The following is a 23905-nucleotide window of genomic DNA, read 5'->3' as shown; positions in this document are numbered from 1 at the left end:
TATGTCACGTAAGTGAGTACACTCCTCACATCTTTGCAGATTTTTGAGTATATCTTTTCATAGGAGAGCATTAAATAAAAAATTCACTTTGACACAATGAAATTTAAGCGGTTATATATGTTGTTTAAAGGTCACTAATCATTGTGTCAAATTAAAATTTCTTTAATGCTCTCCCATGAGAAGATATACTCACAAATCTGCAAAAATGTGAGGGGTGTACTCACTTATGTGACATACTGTATAGGCAAGGCAAGGCAAGGCAAGGCAAGTTTATTTGTATAGCGCATTTCATACACAGGTGCAAATCAATGTGCTTCACAAAGTTAACAAATGTACAAGAAATGAAACAGGGAAGAAAGAAGGAAATAAATTAGAGTAAAAAAACATTTAAAACATTAAGATAAAGCACAAGGTAAAAATAATAATAATAATAATAAAAAAAAAACATAAAAAAAAATAAAAAAAATAAATAAGAATGATATGTAATTTAAGCTAGGGGAAAGCATCTGAGAACAGCTTTGTCTTGAGTCTAGATTTAAAGCTATCAATAGTGGGTGCATTTTTTACGTCATCTGGAAGCTGGTTCCAAAGCTAAAGTATACAGTATGTCATGTTGTCTTTCTGGGCAAATAGACTGGCCACGACAACATTCAAGCGACAGAATCGCTGCTGTGCAGCAAGAGCAATAGAGGCGAAAGTATCTTCATTAAAAGCAGAATTATTTTTAAGACCTCCTAAAATCAATTGACCAATGCAACTGCTTTAATTTATTTCTGCGTTTGCTGTCTGGTTTTTGTTGTCTGTGTTTACTCACTTTGAATGAGTTTATTTCTGTTTAGATGTGATGATGTGCTGTGGGTTGTCATGTCTCTTGTGTTTTTATTGTATCGTAACTTTTGAAGCCGCCTTCTTGGCCAGGACTCCCTGGCAGAAGAGTTATTGCAATTCAATGGGACCACTTCCTGGTTAAAGAAAGGTTGAATAAAAAACAACAATAATAATCAGTGCTGGAAGCGTAAAAAAAGAGGTGCAGAAACCGTGATCGTCTCAAAATACCATCCAAAAAGAAGCGCAGGACACCGACAAGCCAATCAGTACCAAGAGTGACCATGTCTGTAACAGCAAAAAGGAGGATGTATTTTTGTCGGGGTGTTTGGGGGTCCTCCCCGAAGTAATTTGCGTTTCTTAAATGCAATTTCATGCATTTTAATGCGTTTGAATCAATTAGGCATCCGGCTTAATGCTGTGCCTCACGCCGGACAAGGCACTGAAAAGATTGGGTCAGGAACTCTGATGATGAAAATTAAGAGGTGGGGGAACTGAGTTCCCCCTAGCCTCGCGAACCATCCTACGTACTTCCGCCAAAGGATTGGCTCCACTACGGTAGTCTGGCCGTGCTTCTCTGTGGAGTGCCTGGAGCAGTAGGATTTTGATCGCAACGCCCCCCCCAGAAAACAGCCAATAAGCGAATAAGCGCCCCACGTGGGGGCGAAAGGGGGAGGACGCTCGTGCCAATGACGTACACATTGGTCTGCGGTATGTTGTTGTTGAGTAACTGCCGGCGATTGGGTGAGAGGTGTCCAATAATTTCAAACCATAACTGAGTGCAAACTTCCCGCATCCTGAAATCGCTTCAGCGCAAACAATTGCCAGACCATGAATACGAAATGAAATGGTAGTATTATGGGATGGTCAGGACCATGCTAAGTTCCCCCTACTTCAAGCACTGATAATAATAAAGTGTGACTGTATACCCTGCAGTTGTTGTCCCAGAAGCTCTTCGGCACAAACTGAACGGGTAGATGAGTTTTGATGAGACGAGGACGGGTGGTGACGCTTTCAGCGGTCTCTACGCCTGTAAATGAAACAGACATGCATAGATTTGACATTTCCGTAATTAGCCACATTCATAACACGACTTCACTAAAAGCAGGTGGGAATTTTATAAGATGGTTTACCATTTATTGACTTCTTCAGTAGCAATTACAAGACTCTCACTCACTGAAGAGTTTTTATTTGCAAAACGGTGTATCCATCATTTTTTTTTATTGAAAATGACTGTTCAGAGGTCCTATCACCTACAGTGCCATGAGAAAGTTTGGGCACCCTTTTGGAAAATCATTACATCGGTTTATTTCTCGTTGAGCTTTTAGAGTAGCAACTTCATTTTAACATATGTTAAACTGTAGGGTAAGAGAAACATTTCAGCAGTGGAAGAATTTTCATAGATGTTACAGAAATAATTGTATGTGGATTTAAACAAAAATAGGCGTGTGCATAAATATGGGCACCCCAAAGAAGGTATACCATTAATATGAAGTAGAGCTCACCTTTGCAGCACAAACTGGTTTTAATGACTTTGGAATCCCTTCAGTCACCAAGACAGACATGATTGGTCATTAAAATGTAATTTATCATACAAAATAGCAGATGAGGCTTGTCCTAAGTTCTGTCTTGGAGAGTGGAATATGGTGGGCTCTGAACAAACTGTAGTTTGTTGAAAAATAGTTAAAGGGGCATGGCTAAAGGATGGTAAGAATGGTAACAGGCACACTACAGAACACCTCCATAGAATTACAAGACCATAGCTGCTGATAGTGCAGACTTAGACATGGGTCGATCCACGTATACTTTTCACAAGGCAAAAGCTCATTGGATGGGTGACGAATAAAAAGGCTTTCCTGTGTATCCATCAGAAATAAGTTGTTAAACGTGTGCAGAAAGCTTATCTCGACAAGTTTAAGTCATTTTGGGAAATCATAGTGTGGTCAGATGAGACTGAGCTAGAGTTATTTGACCTTAACAATGGGAGGTGGACATGGCAAAAAAAATCACCCATACATTTTATGACCTCTGGTCTAAAACACACCCTACTATAGGTCTGTATGGATATTATACACACTGTAAAACTTTGTAAAACTTATTACAGTTAAGGGCCTCACTAATTCTTGTCAAATAGCATATTTTTCAAAAGAATGTTCAAGTGTTCAAGAGCTGAGCAGAGTTTGGACTTTCCAACAGGACAGTGTTTGCACTGCACTGATCAAAATTCAACAATGAGTTAATGCAAAACAACAAGTACAATGTATTGAAATGGTCATACCAATCTTGAGATACCACCATCATTGAAAAATAATGAATTTATTTGAACCAGGATGTCTAAAGAAGACAGATGAGTAACCTGACTGAATTAGAGTGGTTATGGATAGAATAATTGGCAACTATTCAGTAGCACCAGGCAGTTGGAACTTGTCTTCTTGTATAGCAAGTATCCAAAGGCCATTAGATCAGCAAAGGTGAGCTCTACTTCATATTAAAGGTATACCTTCTTTGGGGTGCCCATATTTATGCACACGCATATTTTTGTTTAAATCCACATACAATTCTTTCTATAACACCTATGAAAATTCTTCCACTGCAGAAATGTTTCTCTTTCCCTATGGTTTAACATATGTTAAAAGGAAGTTTCTACTTTAAAAGCTCAACGAGAAATAAACCTATGTAATGATTTTCCAAAAGGGTGCCCAAACTTTCTCATGGCACTGTATGTGTGAATTATTGCCATTCACATCTTTCGAGGACATACTATTTCAACAGATATAAAAGGCATTTTGCAAGGCAATGCAATGGAATGCCCAATACAAAATGTCAATTCCCCAACATTTTACAAAATGGAGATACAGTATATCACGAAAGTGAATACACCCCTCACAGTTTTTGCAGATTTGTGAGTATATCTTTTCATAGGAAAGCATTGCAGAAATTTCACTTGGACACAATGATTAGTGACCTTTTAACAACATATTTAACCGCTTAAATTTCTTGTTCACTCAAAAAAAAAAAAAAAATACAGCCATGAATGTTTGAACATGTACTCACAAAAGTGAGTACACCCCAGATTAAAATCCGGTAGAGAAGGGGCTGTGTTTGCTCAAATCGTCTCGAAATGAAACGAAATGAAAAGGGATGAAAAGGGAGGTCATCAGTGTGCGTTTCAACCTTTCTTTGCATTGAACTTTTCCATTTTGAGTCTGCATCTGGCTTAAATAGATTGGTGTGAGATTTGAATGCAATCCTATGGAGAATATCAGGATCTGCTTCAGTAGTCACAGTGCATGTTGACATGCATGTTTCTTTTAGGTGTATTTCAGATTACCAATGTTGACAGCATTCATGCATCCCCAAACCATGTCAGTCCCACTACCATGCTTGACTTGTGATAGGATACACGTTTTCTGTAAAACTCACTTGTTTACCACCAGACATGCTTGACACCATTTAAAGTACATTTGTTTGTCCTGGTCTCTTCAGATCACACGACATGGTTCCAGTGATCCATATCTTTGGTCTGTTCATCTCTGTTGAGACCAAGATAAACAAATTTACTTTAGATGGTGTCTTTTGTGAGTAGATGTTCAAACATGAATGGCTGTATTTTGTTTTTTTCTGAGTGAACAAGAAATTTAAGCGGTTAAATATGTTGTTAAAAGGTCACTAATCATTGTGTCAAAGTGAAATTTCTGTAATGCTTTCCTATGAAAAGATATATTCAAAAATCTGCAAAACTGTGAGGGGTGTATTCACTTTCGTGATATACTGTACACCGCTTTGCCAATAAGCTCCTCCATTTGTTCCTGCCCTACTTCTCCGTACATTTTGCAGCGTTAATGAACACTTACAGAGGACCAACTGTGTGGGTGTCAAATTCGACTCGAATGAATTAGCACTGCCAAATGATCTTTTTGATTTTTGAAAGAGAGGCCATTTCACTTCCCGTTTACTGTATTTACTGTAGTGCTTCAATGCTCCACAATCTTCATCTAAACCAGTGGTTCTCAACCTTTTGTGAATAAACAACCCCGGATATCGTCATAAGCCTCCTAACCCCCTCTTGGCCTCATCATAAACCTCCTAACGCCCCCTTGACCTCATCATAAGCCTGCCAACGCCCCCTTGGCCTCATCATAAGCCCCCAACGCCCCCTTGGCCTCATCATAAACCTCCCAACGCCCCCTTGGCCTCATCATAAGGCTCCCAGTTTGGCTTTCAGTGTTCTTTCACTGTCGCCTGTCATTTGTATTCTTCTCACTTCTCAGTTACCCGATTTATTTATTTGTTTGATTTATTTCCATGTTGAAGGATATGATCTCATCTTCTTGCTTTAGCACCTCATCGCCGGAGGTTAGATGTACAGTATCATAATAAAGGAAAAAAAAACACAATAACAAATGTGTGGCTAGTAGAATAGCTGAATGGCTAGTGACTCGGAAAAACTATTAGCCACAGTGGCCGGTGATTTGAAAAGTATAATGTCAAGCCCTGTTCCTTACCTGTGGTAAGATCTACATTGGTGATCTCAAGGAAGGGAACTCTGTCGGAGAGTGGCACAGACTTCTCTCTCACTTCATCCTTCTGCTTGAAGTACAGCAAATCCAGTACATACGATATCCAAGTGGTGCCTATTGGACATCATAAGCTAAGACAAGGCAAGGCAGGGCAATTCTATTTGTATAGCGCATTTCATACATGAATGCAAGTCAATGTGCTGTACAGGGGTGCATTTCTGGAAAGCGTATTGTTAGCCGCGTTAGCAACGTCGGTATTTGTCAATGGGAAATTGCATTGCAACCAACAAAGTAGCTAACATAGTTAGCAAATATGCTTTCCAGAAATGTACCCCTGTAAAGTAAGAGAAACATGATGTAAAACAACATAACATGAAATAAAATAAAAAATAAAAGCATACTGTAGCAGACTGGAAGTTAGTGATTAATTATCAGTTTTAAATACCAAATTTTGGTTGCAGTACCCGACTACGCCACTAGAGTGAGGTGGAGCCCCACTCTAGAAAGTGAAGATTATTCACTACCGTTAAGACACCCAGGTTCGTTAAGAACAACAGAGACGGAGAAAGGCGAACCATTCCATTCTTGTTTTATTAATACACAATTTTCTTATTAAAGATAAGACGAATATTTACAATAGCCAACAGAGGCTGTACACAGTGACCGGAATAGGCAATGGCAGGTAAGGACTGCCCAACCCCACTTAAGCTTCAATTAGTTATACAACACATGCATTGAGACAAGTAGCACGGCAAACACAGGTTATAAGCATGCAAGGAATGGGAAGCACACAAAGATTATTTACACTTGATAGAATAAAACAGTTAGTCTATGCACAGCAAACGTAAAGCTACTGTGAGTAGGGTGCCCCAACGAGCTAGCCCAACTACAAGGGTATGTGCACAACTCCAGAAAATAAATACAAAAAGACACAAACAAACTCGTCTAACGAGCACAAATAAAACAGAAATAGGGGCAACGCACACACATGCACACGAGCAGTCACGGCTCACGGGAGCACCAATTGGCACTGCTCCCAGACGCACCAAACACGCGCACATACACCCCACACTCGCTCGTCACAGTCGCGCTCCTGTACACACGCCCTCGGCGCGCGTCATCAGCCAGGACTCTCTCCAAACAAAGCAGCAACCCGGACCGGCAGACGGCCCCACGGCTAGCAATCTGCAGGCTACCTGCACACACACAAGGCACGATACAGATACACATGAGCAAACAGCTGCAATTACATCCATAATAAAGAGGGGAAAAGGGGGAATGACATACCGACTGATGAGAAACAGATTAATCAACCTGCAGCAGAACGGGCGCGTCACGACACTCCAATACCCGTACCTAGTCAATTCATACAGCGGGTGAGATAGGCTACACACAACGTTTACCAGCTTAGTCTTCAACATAGGCTATCGAAGGACAAGTGTGCATACATACCCAGGATACGACAGTTCGTGAACGAATGCCCACGATCTAGTTGGAACTAATAACACTTCACGCGAGCAGCCAATTCTCCGTGAAGTACCAATTTGGAGACCTAAGTTCAGGCTTACGAAATCCCCTAACGCACGCAAATATGCCACCAGCAAACATATCTGCTGCCTCCTGCAGTAGCAGGTGCCAAGGCCTTTTTAAAGACACTCAGGCATTTGGCAATTGGTGGTGCCCACAATCACATGACACCAATTCACCAGCGACTACTGCTATGGCTTAAAGGCGCACGACATTCAACATGCTACATTCTACCCCAGCTGATTTTGTCGTCGCCCCGACGACAACAGACATACATCCATCAATCTGGGCCCTAGGCTGCGCCCCGAGCGCAAACACAGCCGCGCACGCACTCTCACACAGACGCGCACTCACTCACACTCACAGACACACACACACATTCTCACCCAGACATGCGCACCCACGAACATCAAAAAGAAGGGGAACACGTACTATGTAAAAAGGAGATTAAGCAGCAACATTACACACACACACATACACACGCAGAGACAATGCAGGATGGCGCCAGGCGCTGTGAAAGTTTGGTTAGAGGGGTCCATCAAGCCCGGCAGCCTCCCAGGGCTGTGCCCCCCTCGCCTGGTAGATGTCGGTCCAGCTGGCCGCCGATGGGACGATGGTCCCTTGTCACTGGATTGGCCTGACGGAGAGGGTGGGGTACCAGCAGGAACTCGCACCCCATCGCAGTCACGCGCTATGTGGCCTGGTTGCTGGCACCGCCAGCATATGAAGAGCCCACCTCGCGGCCCTGGTAGAGGCCGCTGCATCCTGTCAACATCCTGCTCCAGTTGGTCTATTAGTCGTTGTTGCTGTTTCACCATGTCCATGATTTCGGTCAATTCATTCCGTTCGTTTTCCCACATCTTACCAACACACTGAAATGACATGTAGGTTACACAAAGCTCACAAGAACATAGGCCTACAACAAACTGTAGCCTATAGACAAAAAATGGCACAATCCCTGAACCGGGCTGCTGCTTTGTTTGGAGTTACATATTACAAACACAATTTCACAACCCAGACATAGAAGTTAAACAACTGGACAAGTGCCTACCACAGTGCAAAACAATGAAAGGTTAAGTTGCCTATCCGTCTCTGTTAAGTCCTTCTCCTGCCGACACACGTCAAATGTAGCAGAGTGGAAGTTAGTGATTAATTATCAGTTTTAAATACCAAATTTTGGTTGCAGTACCCGACTACGCCACTAGAGTGAGGTGGAGCCCCACTCTAGAAAGTGAAGATTATTCACTACCGTTAAGACACCCAGGTTCTTTAAGAATAACAGAGACAGAGAAAGGTGAACCATTAAGTTCTTGTTTTATTAAGACATGATTTTCTTATTAAAGATAAGACGAATATTTACAATAGCCAACAGAGGCTGTACACAGTGACCGGAATAGGCAATGGCAGGTAAGGACTGCCCAACCCCACTTAAGCTTCAATTAGTTATACAACACATGCATTGAGACAAGTAGCACGGCAAACACAGGTTATAAGCATGCAAGGAATGGGAAGCACACAAAGATTTACACTTGATAGAATAAAACAGTTAGTCTATGCACAGCAAACGTGAAGCTACTGTGAGTAGGGTGCCCCAACGAGCTAGCCCAATTACAAGGGTATGTGCACGACTCCAGAAAATAAATACAAAAAGAAACAAACAAACTCGTCTAACGAGCACAAATAAAACAGAAATAGAGGCAGGGCACACACATGCATACGCGCAGTCATGGCTCACTGGAGCACCAATTGCCACTGCTCCCAGACGCACCAAACACACGCACATACACTCCACACTCGCTCGTCACAGTCGCGCTCCTGTACACACGCCCTCGGCGCGCGTCATCAGCCAGGACTCTCTCCAAACAAAGCAGCAACCCGGACCGGCAGACGGCCCCACGGCTAGCAATCTGCAGGCTACCTGCACACACACAAGGCACGATACAGATACACATGAGCAAACAGCTGCAATTACATCCATAATAAAGAGGGGAAAAGGGGGAATGACATACCGACTGATGAGAAACAGATTAATCAACCTGCAGCAGAACGGGCGCGTCACGACACTCCAATACCCGTACCTAGTCAATTCATACAGCGGGTGAGATAGGCTAGACACAACGTTTACCAGCTTAGTCTTCAACATAGGCTATCGAAGGACAAGTGTGCATACATGATACGACAGTTCGTGAACGAATGCCCACGATCTAGTTGGAACTAATAACACTTCACGCGAGCAGCCAATTCTCCGTGAAGTACCAATTTGGAGACCTAAGTTCAGGCTTACGAAATCCCCTAACGCACGCAAATATGCCACCAGCAAACATATCTGCTGCCTCCTGCAGTAGCAGGTGCCAAGGCCTTTTTAAAGACACTCAGGCATTTGGCAATTGGTGGTGCCCACAATCACATGACACCAATTCACCAGCGACTACTGCTATGGCTTAAAGGCGCACGACATTCAACATGCTACAATACCAGTGCTCTAAAAACGACATGTATTGGTATTGCTAATGTCTTACCGCAGAAATACACCTACCGTGACAAGAGCGAGGCGAGCGACGGAAGTAATTGACTTTGTATTGAGTTGCGCGACAAAAGCGATTCTGGAGTCTAGAGCGATTTGCGCGACGAGCGCGACAGTTTGAAGTTGAAATCCTTTCAACTTTCTATGACGCGGTTCGGCGACAAGCCGCGACAGCCAATGGCTGTATAGAGGTCAGTGACCACAGCCAATGGGAATGCTTGGATGGTTTGCCTTCTACCTGTACGGACATACTCCAGTCTCTTCAATCGCTCGTATCGCTTGCTGCTGCACTCTGTCGCTTGAATCGCATCGCGCCTGGTCTATTCACGCGGTTAGTCTGACACTCCAATACTATATGCAGTACTTGGGCAGCTACAGTTAATTTACAGTCACTTGTTTTCATTATGAAATTATGTTCCAGGTTAGATACCTGTAAAAACCTCAGGGGTGATTGTTTATTAGTGTTCACCACTGAGGAGGAATGACTTCAAAAACCTTAACTCAGGATATAGCTTACTCTATTAACCCTCCTGTTATCCTTGGGGTCTATTTGACCCCATTCAATGTTTACTGTCTGAAAAATATATGAAGTACATAATTATTTTGCTTCATCTTTGATGACCTTCCCTATATATATTTTCCGAACGGAATTAAACATGGGTTTAAGTTTGAGCAGGCATGGAAAATTGTGGAATGCAAGCGCTCGCCTCAAAAACCCAAACGACCCTTTTGGCGCCCCTGTCTGCAGTGGCCTAGGCCAAGGTCAGTGCAGGAACAAACAGTCTGCCTGGAAGAACAACATAATGAAGATGCTCTGCCCCCCCTTGCACCACACCCCCACCCCCATCCCCAAAGACACCCGGGGTTGTTCGCTCTTCTGGAGGCCAGCAGGCTCCCAGAGGTTGGGCTCCTCAGGACCCTCTCTCCTATCCAAGCCAATTTCCAGTCATAATGAATACTTTTAGTATTCATGAAAAAGGTAATGTTAGTGAATGGGCAGCATGAATTCTAGAAATAAACAACTAAAAATCTCACACAGTGTCCCTTTAAAACATAAACTACAGACCAGAAGATATAAAACAATCACAACCAGAATATGCCCATGGAGATGGAGCCAGTATGCTGTACGTTTGACCATCTGAAATGTGGGCTACAATAAGTCACATAGAGCTTGAAAGTGACGTGACTTCCCCCCCATTTCATGGGACCTCAACAGCGTTTTTAGCCGAAAATCGTAGCATGTAATCCAATGGCGGTATTAAAATGATATTTCGATCCCCTTCGAGTTGTGCCACGAGCTCCACATATGTTGTTTCTGATATTTTTGTTAAATTTTTCGTACGAACCCCTAAACTTTTTAGAAAGCTGTGTTTCTTCACATTTTTCATGCAGACGGCCTCGGAACAAAACATTGATACTTCTGCATGAATAATCTTTATCTAGCCTCTTAAACAGCATATTTGTAGCCCAGCACATGTAATGACTGAGATCGGAAGATATTTACTCGCTACCATGTTGTTAGATGGTCAGCTTAGCTTAGTTTAGGTCCTGTGAAATGCGGAACTAAGGGGCGGGACTTTCAAGCTCTATATATCTTAATCTAGACCAGGGGTGGGGAACCTTTTTTCATTCGAGGCACCAATTCAAATTCATCCAAGGGCCATTAAATTCCTCAGAGGGCCATACTATGACCACAAACCAGGATGTCCCCCCTGCCCTATAGGCCATATGTTTGAGGCAGCTACCTTTAACCCTATCGCGCCGGATGCATCATATATGTCTCATCAAATTCAAAGCCCTCTCCACGCTGACACACAAAAAAATCGATCTGAAAAACATCCTGCGTGTCATTTCCAAACGTCCTGCAGTACACGGAAACTGCCACAAGAGAGCAGCGGTCGACAACAAGTTGACCACAGCTCGGCGAAAAACAGGAAAATGGGGTAGAAGCGGTTTCCCTGATCGACGCTGAGATTTCGTCAAATTGCATAAGGTTTGTGTACAAATTTCCGAAATATAACTCCACATCCTTTAATTTGAACACTTGCTTTGTGCAATTAAGCAAGGAAGAGTTTATATTTTTACACCGTGTTGCAGAGAGATCGTGCTAAAACTGATGAGACATATAAGCACCATCCGGCGGTGGCAGGAAGTCAGCCATCAATGCATTTGCTCCATAGGGAAACTTACAAAGCATACCACGACGATCGTTTAACAAAACACACAAGTTGTTTTACTTCAAGACAAAGATATTGCCTTAAGAAACAGGTTTTACTTGCAATTTTGAAAATGCAATGCAAAATGTTGAAATTATGATCTCGTAAAAAATGCATTGAAGTGAATGGAGAAATGGTCCAATTGTAGTATTGGACCCATATATTCAAATTACACATCAAAAATGAATAATGATCTATATTACACTCATAAATAGGTTGTTGAGCATTCAATCAGCTATGTTTTTACATAGATTTTAAAAAATTACCCAACCAGGCTGTGGGAAATGTAAAATATGGTCATGCTAAAACAAGGATAGGCTTTAAAAAATGGCAGGATCTCACTAAATATTTAAAGATAATCCTCAAATTAAATTGTCTGACAACTTTTTTAAATAAAAAAAAAGTTGTAAATGCATTAAAAGTCATTTTTCAATGGTCATGAAATTGGAATTTTCATTCATTAAAAGCCTGATGCATCATATATGATGCATTAAATATCTCAGCGACCTTAACAAAATTTTGAATTTTTTTTTTACATTTCTTATAAGGGACCAATATTGAAGCAAATTCCAAAAAAATAGAATTTTCTCTCATTGCTTTCATGGTTCAGGTTTCACAGGGTTAAAAGAGACCCCACCTGCTCGAGGTTCCGTGAATATAACTTAATTGTATTGCAAATGTGATTTCTAAGATTCCTTTACAAAATATGTCATTTTTCATGTGACGCTGCATAACATGAGAATGATATTGCAGGCCAGATAAAAAGGCCTCAAGGGTCGCAAACGGTCCTCCAGACATAGGTTCCCCACCCCTGATCTAGGCCCTAATAGATCTGAAATGATTGGATGTCATGTCACCATACACTTTGCCTGGGCGAATAGCCAACCTTCTACCATACACTGGCAATACCTAAGAAGAATAATATGAAACATATGAAATAATAATAATATAACCATACCTGCTTTTGGATATGTAGCTATGAGAATATCATCGGGCAGAGCCTTAAAGTTCTGCACCTTTTCCCAGCTGTCTGTGAAGGGGCGTGTCATAGGGACTCCATGGAAGTCAAAGAGTTCAGCACGCCCCATAACCTACAGTAAGAGCAAATGTGTTATCGTGTTATTATGAAATTATTAAACCTGACATTATTCAATCTGCATCCATATGCATGACAATGCAAGTTGGAAATAACAATTAGTTACGATGAGAATGGAACTTGAAGAGGATAAAACTAACCAAAAAAGTCTAAGAAAAAAGCACAAATTGTGTGTTGTGTGTTGAGCTCTGCTTGATACAGAGCCCCCTTTCGCAAGCCGTTGTGTGTTGAGCTCTGCTTGATACAGAGCCCCCTTTCGCAAGCCGTATGAGCTCAGAATACCGAAGAACTCCACAGAAAAGTGCAATTTTTCCAGTCATAATGAATACTTAGAATTTGATGGTGGTGGTAAGTATTCATGAAAAAGGTAACATTAGTGAATGGGCAGCATGAATTCTGGAAATAAACAACTAAAAATCTCACACAGTGTCCCTTTAAGCCTATTCAGAGACTGGGCTTTTTTGGCATTCCTGGGCCTGGAGGGGGGGCTCTTTTGACCCCCCCCTCATAATATATAATATAACTCATGAACGGAATACGGTATGACCACCACACTTTGGGGAGATGATCTACATATGGACATCTATGACTTACATCATTTTTGTGTCATTATCTGGTACTATGACGTCATTATGACATCATCTGATTATAATGCCCAAAATCTCGCCATAATGTATTTTCCATCAAATTTAGGTAATGCGCTTAAATTTTAATGATTATATGCTTCAGACCACTTTAATGCTCACAAAGTTGTCTGATGCTAATGGAAATAACAAAAAATATGAAAAAGTAAAAATAATGAGACTTAGATTAGTGATTTTTGGTCAGACATACCTGTCAGAAAACCGTTGCCAAAAATAAAAATGATAAACATAATCTTTTGGTAATATACTGTAGCCAACAAAATTTTAGGAAAAGTCACCAAGTTTCGTAGTCATAGCTTAAGTCATTAAGGAATTATACGACATCAAAGTTGGTGCGAGCACTTTTAGCCCTCAAACCCTGAACATTGTGAAAACAGATGCGGAATAAGGGTCCCTATTCTAAAGTGATGCATTGCTCAGCCCAGATGGATTAGGGCCGCCGCACTACCAAGGTACCCCTCATTACCTAGGGCCCCCGCCACCACCCAGGCCCGCACTACCTAGCCCCCCCTGATCAACAAAGTGGCTGTTTCCACGTAGGAGGATATATTTTTAGAAAGGTATTTTTTTCTCCTGTTTAGGTGTAAAAGCAACATGTGTGGATAAAAATAAATCCTCCGTTGTAACAAATGCGTTTCAGCCACGGGCGTAGGTTTAAGGGGGACGGTTGTGACTTGTCCCTACCAATAGGCCTATTTTAGGGATAGGGATATAAAATTGTCCCTACCAATTTTGTCATATTATTTTAATGTAGGCCTATCGAAAATCTACATTGATTAGTTTATATTTCAATATAGCCTATTACAAAGTGGTAGCGTTAATTTAAAAAACATTTTAAACTGGCTGTTCTTTATGACATTCGTTTATTCGGAGCTATGACGAGTGACGACCCATGTTGCCGCTTGAAACAGAGTGATGGGACATTAGACGGCCAGGAAGTTAGTTGGAAGCAGTGGTCCATGTGCTAGTGGTGCTGAAAGCCCTCAACTTAAACTGCATCGGTGTTTCATTATGAATGTGAGCTTTATAAGCCTCAGAGACGACAAAAAGAAAAGGGCGGACATAACAAGTTATTTTGCCATTGCAACTAGTGCAGCTAGGCGGACATTAGAAGTTATTTCGCCATCGCAACAGTAGGCCTATTGAAGCCAGAAGGGTGATATCACACACATTTCTAACACCAAACACCTTACGTATTGTATGGAACACAAACAACAGTCATGTTCCCGAACCATTTCAATCTTGCCAGGCTGTGCCATTTTGCAAATTATTCCGTGTGAAATTAATTTTGAAGAGAAACTAAGGGCTTCCGCACACCGGCTCCGACAAAGTGCTGAGCACTGCTCAGCTAAAATTCGATCCCATTGTTTTCAATAGAACCACGCACACTGGCGCCGATGTCCGCGGACATATCGCCGATGTCGGATAGCAATTAGAGACGAGTTCTATTTTGTCGGCGCCGCCCATTGACCATCAATGCAATGTTCGTGTGAAATTGGGTTTGGGGGTCCGAATTCTGTCGGAAGCAAAAGTGCGCCGCACTTTGTCGGAGCCGGTGTGCGGCTGGCCTAAGGCTAGCCTACTACTCTCGCTATATGCGGTAGACTGAAAACATTTAGCGCTTGGCGCGTCTTGTAAAAAGTTTAGCAAAAAGAATTTTGAGTTGTGACTCCACTGGCATTCTGAGAATGACAGTCAGGTGTATTTTGTGGGTACGCTCTACTGTAGCGTTCTCTTGTGCGCAGCTTCTCCAAGGATTTAAAAAAAATATATTAAAGGAGCCGTGCCCTTTTTAAAAAAAAACAGTGATAGAATGACACTCTCTCTCTCTCTCTCTCTCTCTCTCTCCCACGGCTATGTTGTCCAGGCCCATTAGAAATGCTGAATCATTGAAGCAATGTTGTTTAAATGTTTGATAGATTTATCTGTATTTTACATGCACCACTTAGGCTATATCACTGGCACTTATCATTGATTGAATCATGAAGTTAAACATTTATTGCTCTACGAATAGCAAACATGTCACTATCACGCCCTCCAGGAACCACGCTTGAGTCGAGTTTTAGTTACTGATGGATGATCACTTTTATTTCTTTAATCCATGTTCATTTTCCGTTCGTCTTTCATCCACCGTCAAACTGACACTACAAAACAAAACACAAAACAAAATCAGTAAGAAAATCATAAACCCAGACACAATACAACAGAAATAAAACACGACAAAGACAAAATAAACAAACATACCTCACTGGCTGCGTATTACATCAAGAGGGCATGAGACTTCAACTTCATAAGACCATTTTGAGCGTCAAATAATTCAAACTAGCCCGCGGCTTGTAGCGAGGCCGCGAGCATAGTCAAGTCCATTCACACCTAGCCGGGTGGTACGGCGCTTAATAGTGTCCGTGTGACATCAGCTGACATGACCCAGTGACGTAAGCCAACGTACATAAACAAAAACATTCTTGGACATAAAGACAAGTGTAATATAAAGACATGAAATGACAAACACAAAAATAACAAAAGGAAATAAGTACAACAGTTACAGTCACCATCTCTCATTGACCTCCATTGATTTTCATTGTGTTGCTTTCCATGATTACAATCAGAGCCGGCGGGCCCATAACGCTCACTACGCTCACAGCGTAGGGCCTCGCGTTGCCCATGACGTCACTTACGTTGAGGTAAAAAAAAAAATATATATAGGCTAATTTAAAAAACGACGAACTTATTATTGATTCCGTCACATAACTAGGCCTACGTGATTCGCCCCTTCTTCTTTGGTTAATTTTGTATGGAACAGGAGTGAGAATCTTGAGTGAGAATCTCACAACAATGCCGAGTTCCTGCCCATGTCTTCGATAGTGCGCATTACAAGCGTTCCTGTTTGCGTTACCGCGGGAATTTAAGTCCGCCTGTGTAATCGAATCAACAGGGAAGAGTGAAGGAAATTATGTCTTGCTGTCAATGCCTTACTGCTGTTTGTGAAAGTTGTAGGCCTAGTAGCTACCTAGTTGAGAAACATCAGCTGACTTCTAGCCGACGAAACATGAGTGCAATCGAATCAACGGAGGAGAGTATGAGATAGGAAGGGGTGCCGTGTGTGCGTGTGTGTGTGTGTGTGTGTGTGTGTGTGTGTGTGTGTGTGTGTGTGTGTGCTTGCGCCCTCCCGGAGGAGAGGAAAGGGACGGGTCGCGCGTCTGTGTGTTTGGATGTGTGCGCGACTGAAAGCTGCGATTATGATCTGTCTATCTCCCGAAAATTGTATTGAATAATTTTGTCAGTAGCCTAGTCCATCATCAAGTCGGCTTTTCTAATGAGCTCGCCAAAACAATGAAAGTCGTGTGTGGGTATCGTGCACCAGCCCCGCTTGCAGAGGGAGATGGAGAGTGATCAACAAACTTTTAACAGCGAATTAACAGCAATAAATGCTAAACTCCGCTTGGAACGTTAACTTTGTGAGGGGAAATGCAACCTGTTCATTTTACTCCTCCTGGCCAGAGAAGACTTTGGCGAGGGCGCGCAGTGTAGGCTATTCACTTGCTCACCTACGTTCACATTACCACCACGTCTTGCATGTGCAAGCCTTATGTCTTAAAATGTGCAAGCCTAGCCTCCAATATCTAATTTAAAGGAAATGTATTTTGTTGGCATCCAGTCTAGTTTGTGTCATTTCTAAATTAATGGGAACTTTTATGGTTAGACCATGTTTTTTTTTTCAAATTCTTTAGATTACTAATAAGGACTTGTATGCCACATTGTGAGACTCCCATGGTACCAATGCATTTTTTATGTTTAACCTTTGTGGGTAATAATTTCATATAATATTAATAATGTCATTCATGTAGGCCTATATCCACGTGTGAGTCAGTTTATCAGGCCGGAAGTGTAATCTGGCCCTAGGGTCTGTGGGAGTATGTAGTGCCTATAGCTGCAGAAATATATACTCACTGGAAAAAATGAGGGATTGTTTTTTTTAATATAGTTAGGGGGGCCCCTTGGCATATTTTTGCTTAGGGCCCCACAGAGGTCAGAACCGGCTCTGATTACAATGACCCTAAACATACACCAAAGTTGATTTTCTGGAGAGGTGTGAGTGAATCAGTGATTAAGTATGACACCCGATCTGCGCATTTGAAGTGTTTTGAAGTGACTTATCTGCTCATTTTCACATTATGTTCGATAGGCGACAAAACTTTTGTCTTGTGAAAATCTGCCCTGTCTGTGTTCATTAAAGGGTCAATCTTTCTTTGGTGCATGAAATTTATTTTTGTACATACATTTTCATTCGGGAGGGTTGTAGCTTTCGTATGAGTGACTTCTGAAGCCAAGTGATTAATTGAAAGTCAGGTTATTAGCTGTTATTCCAAACAGATGGATAGGCGACAACACTTTTGGAGACAGCTGTATTTATTTATTTATTTTGTGATAATTAAGTTAATGTTTGAGAACACTAGCTTCAAGAAGTGCAGTGCATGATGGGTACGCAATGTAGGCCTACAGAATACCCGGCTCTGAGCCTACCTACGTCCTTAGCTCCACTTCTCTCTCGTGCAATTTAGTTGTTAATCCAAACAATTTGCCATGTACGTAACAACAGAAATATTATCATTGCTGCATTGTCCATGCATTGCATTTCTGACAAAGGGCGTGCCCACCATGCACTGCACTTCTTGGAGCTAAGTTTCTCAAACATGAACTTATTTATCACAAAGGAATAGCTTAGTTTTGCTTCCAAACTATTACTTGTCGTTATATTCTGCATTTATTGTAGGGATTTTACAATTGAAACTAATTGGTGTATGAAAAAATGACATCTCACCACCCCACTGTCATTGAGAAGTGTACACTCTATCCTTGCTATATAATGCTTCCTGCTACCAATGCAGATACTGAGTAGAATAGGTGAGGTCTACATAACTAATCAGACACATGCAGATTCAGACAAATTCCTACACTTTGCTTCCCAAGGAGGGGGAGCGGGGGTTGGGTAGAGTTGGGGCCCTAAGTAGTGCAGGGGCCCTAAGCCATCTGGGCCGAGCAATGCCTCACATTAGAATAGGGACCCTTATTCCACATCTGTTTTCACACTGTTCAGGGTTTGTTCACACAGTGCACCAGGAGCTTATAGACATTGTATTCTGGCCCTTACTGCTTACTCATAAATAGAAATCTAGGTCTACTAGGTCCTCACTAAGGTTATATTGGTAATAAATACCTTATTGTGCATGAACAAGAAATTTGTGAATAAATGTCTAACAACTGTCTCATTTTGCTTAGTAGGCTACATGCCTTACAAGTTACTTACTAAAACCTGACTCTAAGGCTCCGATTTCAACTCTGATATTATGATCACCTATTTCTTGTATTTTCCATTTTTTTCTAGTATATCTTTTGTTTTCTCCTGCTGTTGCTATATTATATAATCATTGTTTGGATTACTTGCCTCAAGCCTGTTGTCAGATTTTTCTCCCATCCTTTGTTAAATTTTTTTTTGTTGGAGTCAAAAAGTAAAAAAGATTCTTTTCAGAAAAAAAAAGATCCTCTTTTCTCCCCTTTCATGCTGGAATGACTTGCCGTCTAATCTTCCTGTTTCATGCTCTCACTTGGGGACTTAACAGCTACGCCTCCTCCTGATATTGCTCCACCCCCTCAGCCCAGGTCCTCTGTGACAATACCTTGGCCCAGGGGTGGAATTTAAGTCTCCCCCCCCCCCCCCCCCCCCAGTCAGTCACTGTGGCAGGTAGATTTTAAAATCTATCAGTCACTCTCCATTTCTACCAGTCAACTCAATTGCATTCTCACAGAAAATGCTGGAAGCGGGCTTTAGATGAGCAGTTTTATTTTTTGATATCTCTATACCTAAATTAAAAACAAACTACTATTGACAAAACAAAGCTAAAAGAAATGTTGGAAAAGTACATCCACCTAGTCAGAAGTTATGGGCCAAACAATTCAGCCATCTTGGAATCAGCCATCTTGAAAGTGTTGTAGCTCACTGTAGAATTTTGGATGAATTATACTGCCTTTGCAGTGACAAACAGGTGGTTTAGCATACACTGTTGGAGGTTTCAATATTGAGTGTCTTTCTGTCTCTGCCACAGAAGTGTGCTTGTTGATAGTTGGGCCTGCTGTGTCTGATAAGGGGTGCCTGCAGAAGACCTTGGGCTACTTACAGCGAGCCTCTGAGACAAGCAGGAGCCATCCGTATGTTTTAATATCTATAGCATTTAGTATTTAATACACCACATCTACCTTGGCTGAAACCTCTGATGATGGAAATCAAGTCATTTCCTGAACTTTGAACTTTTGAACATGAACACACTGTGAAACACTGTGGCTGTGGGACATTCGACGAGCAGACTGAACCTGCTACCCTGCTGTTCTGCTGACCTGCTGACGTGTGGCTGTAATGGCAGTCCTTTGGCCAGCTGTTGTGTGTTATGTCTTGCTCTGATTTCAGGCTGGCTGTGACATGATGATAGCCAACACGAGATACACCGGGAGACTGTTCTTTCTCCAAAATGCCCAAGGTTATGCTGCCGTCAAGACAACCAACAATGGCTGGTTTTGCGGGCTGATGCACCTGATGTCAACGTTTCTCAATATAGCCGATATGCCATCCCGTTCACTTTGTGTGAATATATTATTGCCTTTAAGTGTGTTCACAGTGCCTGGTTTACTTCTACTTTTCATTTCATTTAGCAGAGAACCCGGAGTTTTCCCTGCTCTTCTCTGTTGCTCTTGCTTTATCTCTGAAGTGTTCCTGTTGTTTTGCTGAAGCAAGTCCGTTCCAAGGCCAGGCTTGTGCAAGTCAGACAACCAGACATTGCAGACTGATAGTTTTTATTTTCTCTTTGAGTTTCTTACTTTTTGCTACTATGCACTTAACCAGTTAATTTACTGTAATTTTTGGGAAAGTTATCAATTTAATCCTGAGTAATATATTTACAATGTTTGACATTCGTCATGATTAGGGGTATTTGATTGAGGGTGGTTATAGCCAACTCGCACACGTGGGCCCTTTTTATTACGTTGGCGCAAACTATTTTTAAGACTCATTAGCTTACTGCCACACTGCCTTCAACGGCCGCTTCCAAAGGGCTTTCACTCCATGCAGCGATTGGGGTTGTGAAAGACAGACTGAAAAGCCTAGGCTACGTAAAAAGTAGAGATGCCCCAGATCCTGATTGTTAGGTAACTGCCGGATACCGGATCCACTGCTTAAGATCCTGCCGGATCCGGATAGTCTGAAAAACCCTATTATCCTGCCGGATCTGGACAGGACTATGCATTGACTACGCATTGAGGGGATGAAGGGATATTGGGCTGACTGGGTTTGGTGGGGGGCACATGTGTACAGAGGGAGGAATGGGTGGAGAGGGGAAAAAACAAAACAAAACAAAATCATGATGTGGAAAAAAAAGAAATAGTTGATGTTATTGTTCAGTTTGTGAAGCATGTGATGTTTGTGATACCATGACTAAGAAAAAAATAAAATTGTATTAAAAAAAAAACAACAGCAGTCAGTCTAGTAGTAGTAGTGACAGTAGTAGTAGTAGCTAGTCTAGTTGTAGTAGTAGGTTCTTTATAGTTATCTTTACTTGATTTATTATTCATATATTTATCATAGGCTCTAATTCCTTCCTGTGCGACAAGAATAGAAGGTAACACTTTATTTTAGGGATACATCTATTAGCACTAATACATACAATATTAATGCCTTAGTAAGTAACTTGTAAGGCATGTACTAAGCAAAATCAGACAGTTGTTAGACATTTATTCGCAAATGTCTTGTTCATGCACAATAAGGGATTTATTACCAATATAACCTTAGTAAGGACCTAGTAGACCTAGATGTCTATTTATGAGTAAGCAGTAAGGGCCAGAATACAATGTGTATAAGCTCCTGGTACACTGTGTGAACAAACCCTGAACAGTGTGAAAACAGATGTGGAATAAGGGTCCCTATTCTAAAGTGATGCATTGCTCAGCCGAGATGGCTTAGGGCCCCCGCACTACCTAGGGCCCTCACACTACCTATGGTCCCCACTCTACCCCCAAACGCCCCCCGCCCCCCCGGGTAGCAAAGTGTAAGACCTTTTCTGATTTTGCATTAGTCTTAGTAGATAATAGATCTTACTTTTTCTACCTAATATATGAGGGTGTAATTGGAAGCATTATATAGCAAGGATTGGACATAAACTTCTCAATGACGGTGGGTGAGATGTCATTTTTTCATACAGCAATTAGTTTTAATTGTAAAAACCCTACAATAAATGCAGAATATAACGATGAGTAATAGTTTGGAGGCGAAACTAAGCTATTCCTTTGTGATAAATAAGTTAATATTTGAGAAACTTAGCTCCAAGAAATGCAGTGCATGATGGGTACGCCCTTAGTCAGAAATGCAATGCATGGCCAATGCAGCAATGATGATATTTCTGTTGTTACGTACATGGCAAATTGTTTGGATAGGAACTAAATTTCATGAGTGAGGGGAGGAGCTATGGACGTAGGCTCAGAGCTGGGTAGGTTGTCTGTTGGCCTAGATTGCGTACCCATCATGCACTGCACTTCTTGAAGCTAATGTTCTCAAAAATTAACTTAATTATCACAAAAGAATAGTTTAGTTTTGCTCCAAAACTATTATTCTAATGTTCTGCATTTATTTTGGGGGGTTTTACAAATAAAACTCAGTGGTACATGAAAAAAATGACATCTCACCAACCCACCGCCATTGACAAGTGCACGTTCAATCCTTGCTATATAAAGGCTCCTGTTACCTTCCTTACATAGTTATGAACAAGGGAAAATAAGATGACTCAACTGGATTAGCTTTAATTATTTGATATACCCTTACACTTTGTAGATTGGGGGTGCTAGGTTGTACGGGCCTGGGTGGTGTGGGGGCCCTAGGTAACGAGGGGGACTTTGGAAGTGTGGAGGCCCTGAGCCATCTGGGCTGAGCAATGCTTCACTTTAGAATAGGGACCCTTATTCTGCATCTGTTTTCACACTGCTCAGAGTTTGTTCACACAGTGTGTCGGGAGCTTATACACATTGTATTCTGCCACGTACTACTTACTAATAAATAAAAATATAGGCTTACTGGTCCTTACTAAGGTTATATTAGTAATAAATCCCTAATTGGGCATGAACAAGACATAATACATGATTAACAACTGTCTTATTTTGCTTAGTACATGCCTTACAAGTTACTTACACAGGCATTAATATTGTATGTATTAGTGCTAATAGATGTATCCCTAAAATAAAGTGTTACCAAATAATACTACTACACAGTTATACTATTATAACAGCAATGTTTATTTGTTACTGCATAGAGATACTGAAAAGTATTACATAGTAAAATTGCCAAATAATAAACAGCAGTGCAGTTTTCCAAAAAACAGAATACACAGGAGAAAACACATTGGGCAGCATTGACCCTGGTGTGAAGGACCCCAGTCATGGGTGAAAGATAGAATGTGGTGCATCCTGGAATGGACAAATGTGGTCGAAAGTTATGCGAGGACCCTGATTGTGTTAAGCATATGTGGACGATCAAGGGCAGTTTCATGGGGTTAGTTCACTTCATGGTTAGGTTGGTGGGTTGTCTGTGCTCCGACTGCCACATTAATGAGCCTGGCTCTTTGGGGAAGAGCTCAGAGCACATATTTGGTACCCCTGGTGTAGCCAAGGGGAGTAGAGTTGCCCCAGTAGGACTTAAACTCAGACCTTCTGGGGTAGAAAGAGCCAGGCTCGTTGGCACTACAGAACACACTCTTGTGATAGTCATACTATCTCCTTTGGGAAGGACACCCTTGCGCTTCACACACTCATGCTGTCACTCACATACCTTCGCATCACACTTCTCCATCATCTATGCTTCACCCATCACTGGGGTCCCTTGCACTGGTCGCGGTCACCTCTCCAGCATGGGGTCCCCTCATGGCTCACACACAATGGGTGTGCTTCTAGTGGTCTCATGGACTCAATCCCACTTCTGACACCATTTATAGCAAAGGGGGCAGAGTTGCCCTATCAGGACTCAAACCCGGACCTTCTGGGGTTCCAAACTCAGAGAAAACCTACAACTCAAGTGATGGTTCAAGGCTGGGTGAGGCAACACACTTATATAACTATAACAATCTCATATAGGCTGCTGACCACAAAACATACAAAGTAGGCCTACAGTATATCAATATTCACATTACTTTACATTACACTTGGAAGATGCATTTATATCAAGCAACTTACAATAGAGGAACTAATCATAGCATATAGCATGAACAGACACAAAGTCCACTGGGTATACAGGAAATATACAGAACAATATAGTAAGTGCAGATGGCAAGTAGGGGTAGTTTTTTTGTGCATTTTTTGTTTGTTTGCAGTTTTCTTTATCCCAGGAAATGAATCAAATGGTATAACTAGTCAGCTCTTTTGTAACTGTTGTGAAAGCTAATAATAAACAATCTTTTAATGTGCGACAAATCAAAGCTTTTACAAGGTAAGGCAGCCATGGCTGAGAATCAGATCAGTTGTGA

At 41.6% G+C, this 23905-nt stretch overlaps 1 protein-coding gene across 1 annotated transcript in view; it reads right to left on the bottom strand.

Moving 5' to 3' along the window:
- LOC134456075 (cytosolic sulfotransferase 1-like) overlaps nt 1–23905 on the bottom strand; it is a 49493-nt gene that overhangs the window by 8500 nt on the left and 17088 nt on the right. Inside the window, exons 8-11 of the mRNA XM_063207509.1 lie at nt 19729–19820; nt 12571–12703; nt 5331–5459; nt 1755–1855 (exon numbers count right to left, since the gene is read on the bottom strand). Of these exons, the coding sequence (XP_063063579.1) occupies nt 1755–1855; nt 5331–5459; nt 12571–12703; nt 19729–19820 (455 nt within the window). The remainder of the gene's footprint in view (nt 1–1754; nt 1856–5330; nt 5460–12570; nt 12704–19728; nt 19821–23905) is intronic.

This window comes from Engraulis encrasicolus, chromosome 9, assembly GCF_034702125.1.
Source record: "Engraulis encrasicolus isolate BLACKSEA-1 chromosome 9, IST_EnEncr_1.0, whole genome shotgun sequence".
Lineage (NCBI taxonomy): Eukaryota > Metazoa > Chordata > Actinopteri > Clupeiformes > Engraulidae > Engraulis > Engraulis encrasicolus.
This window is presented reverse-complemented; position numbering and strand designations above follow the sequence as displayed.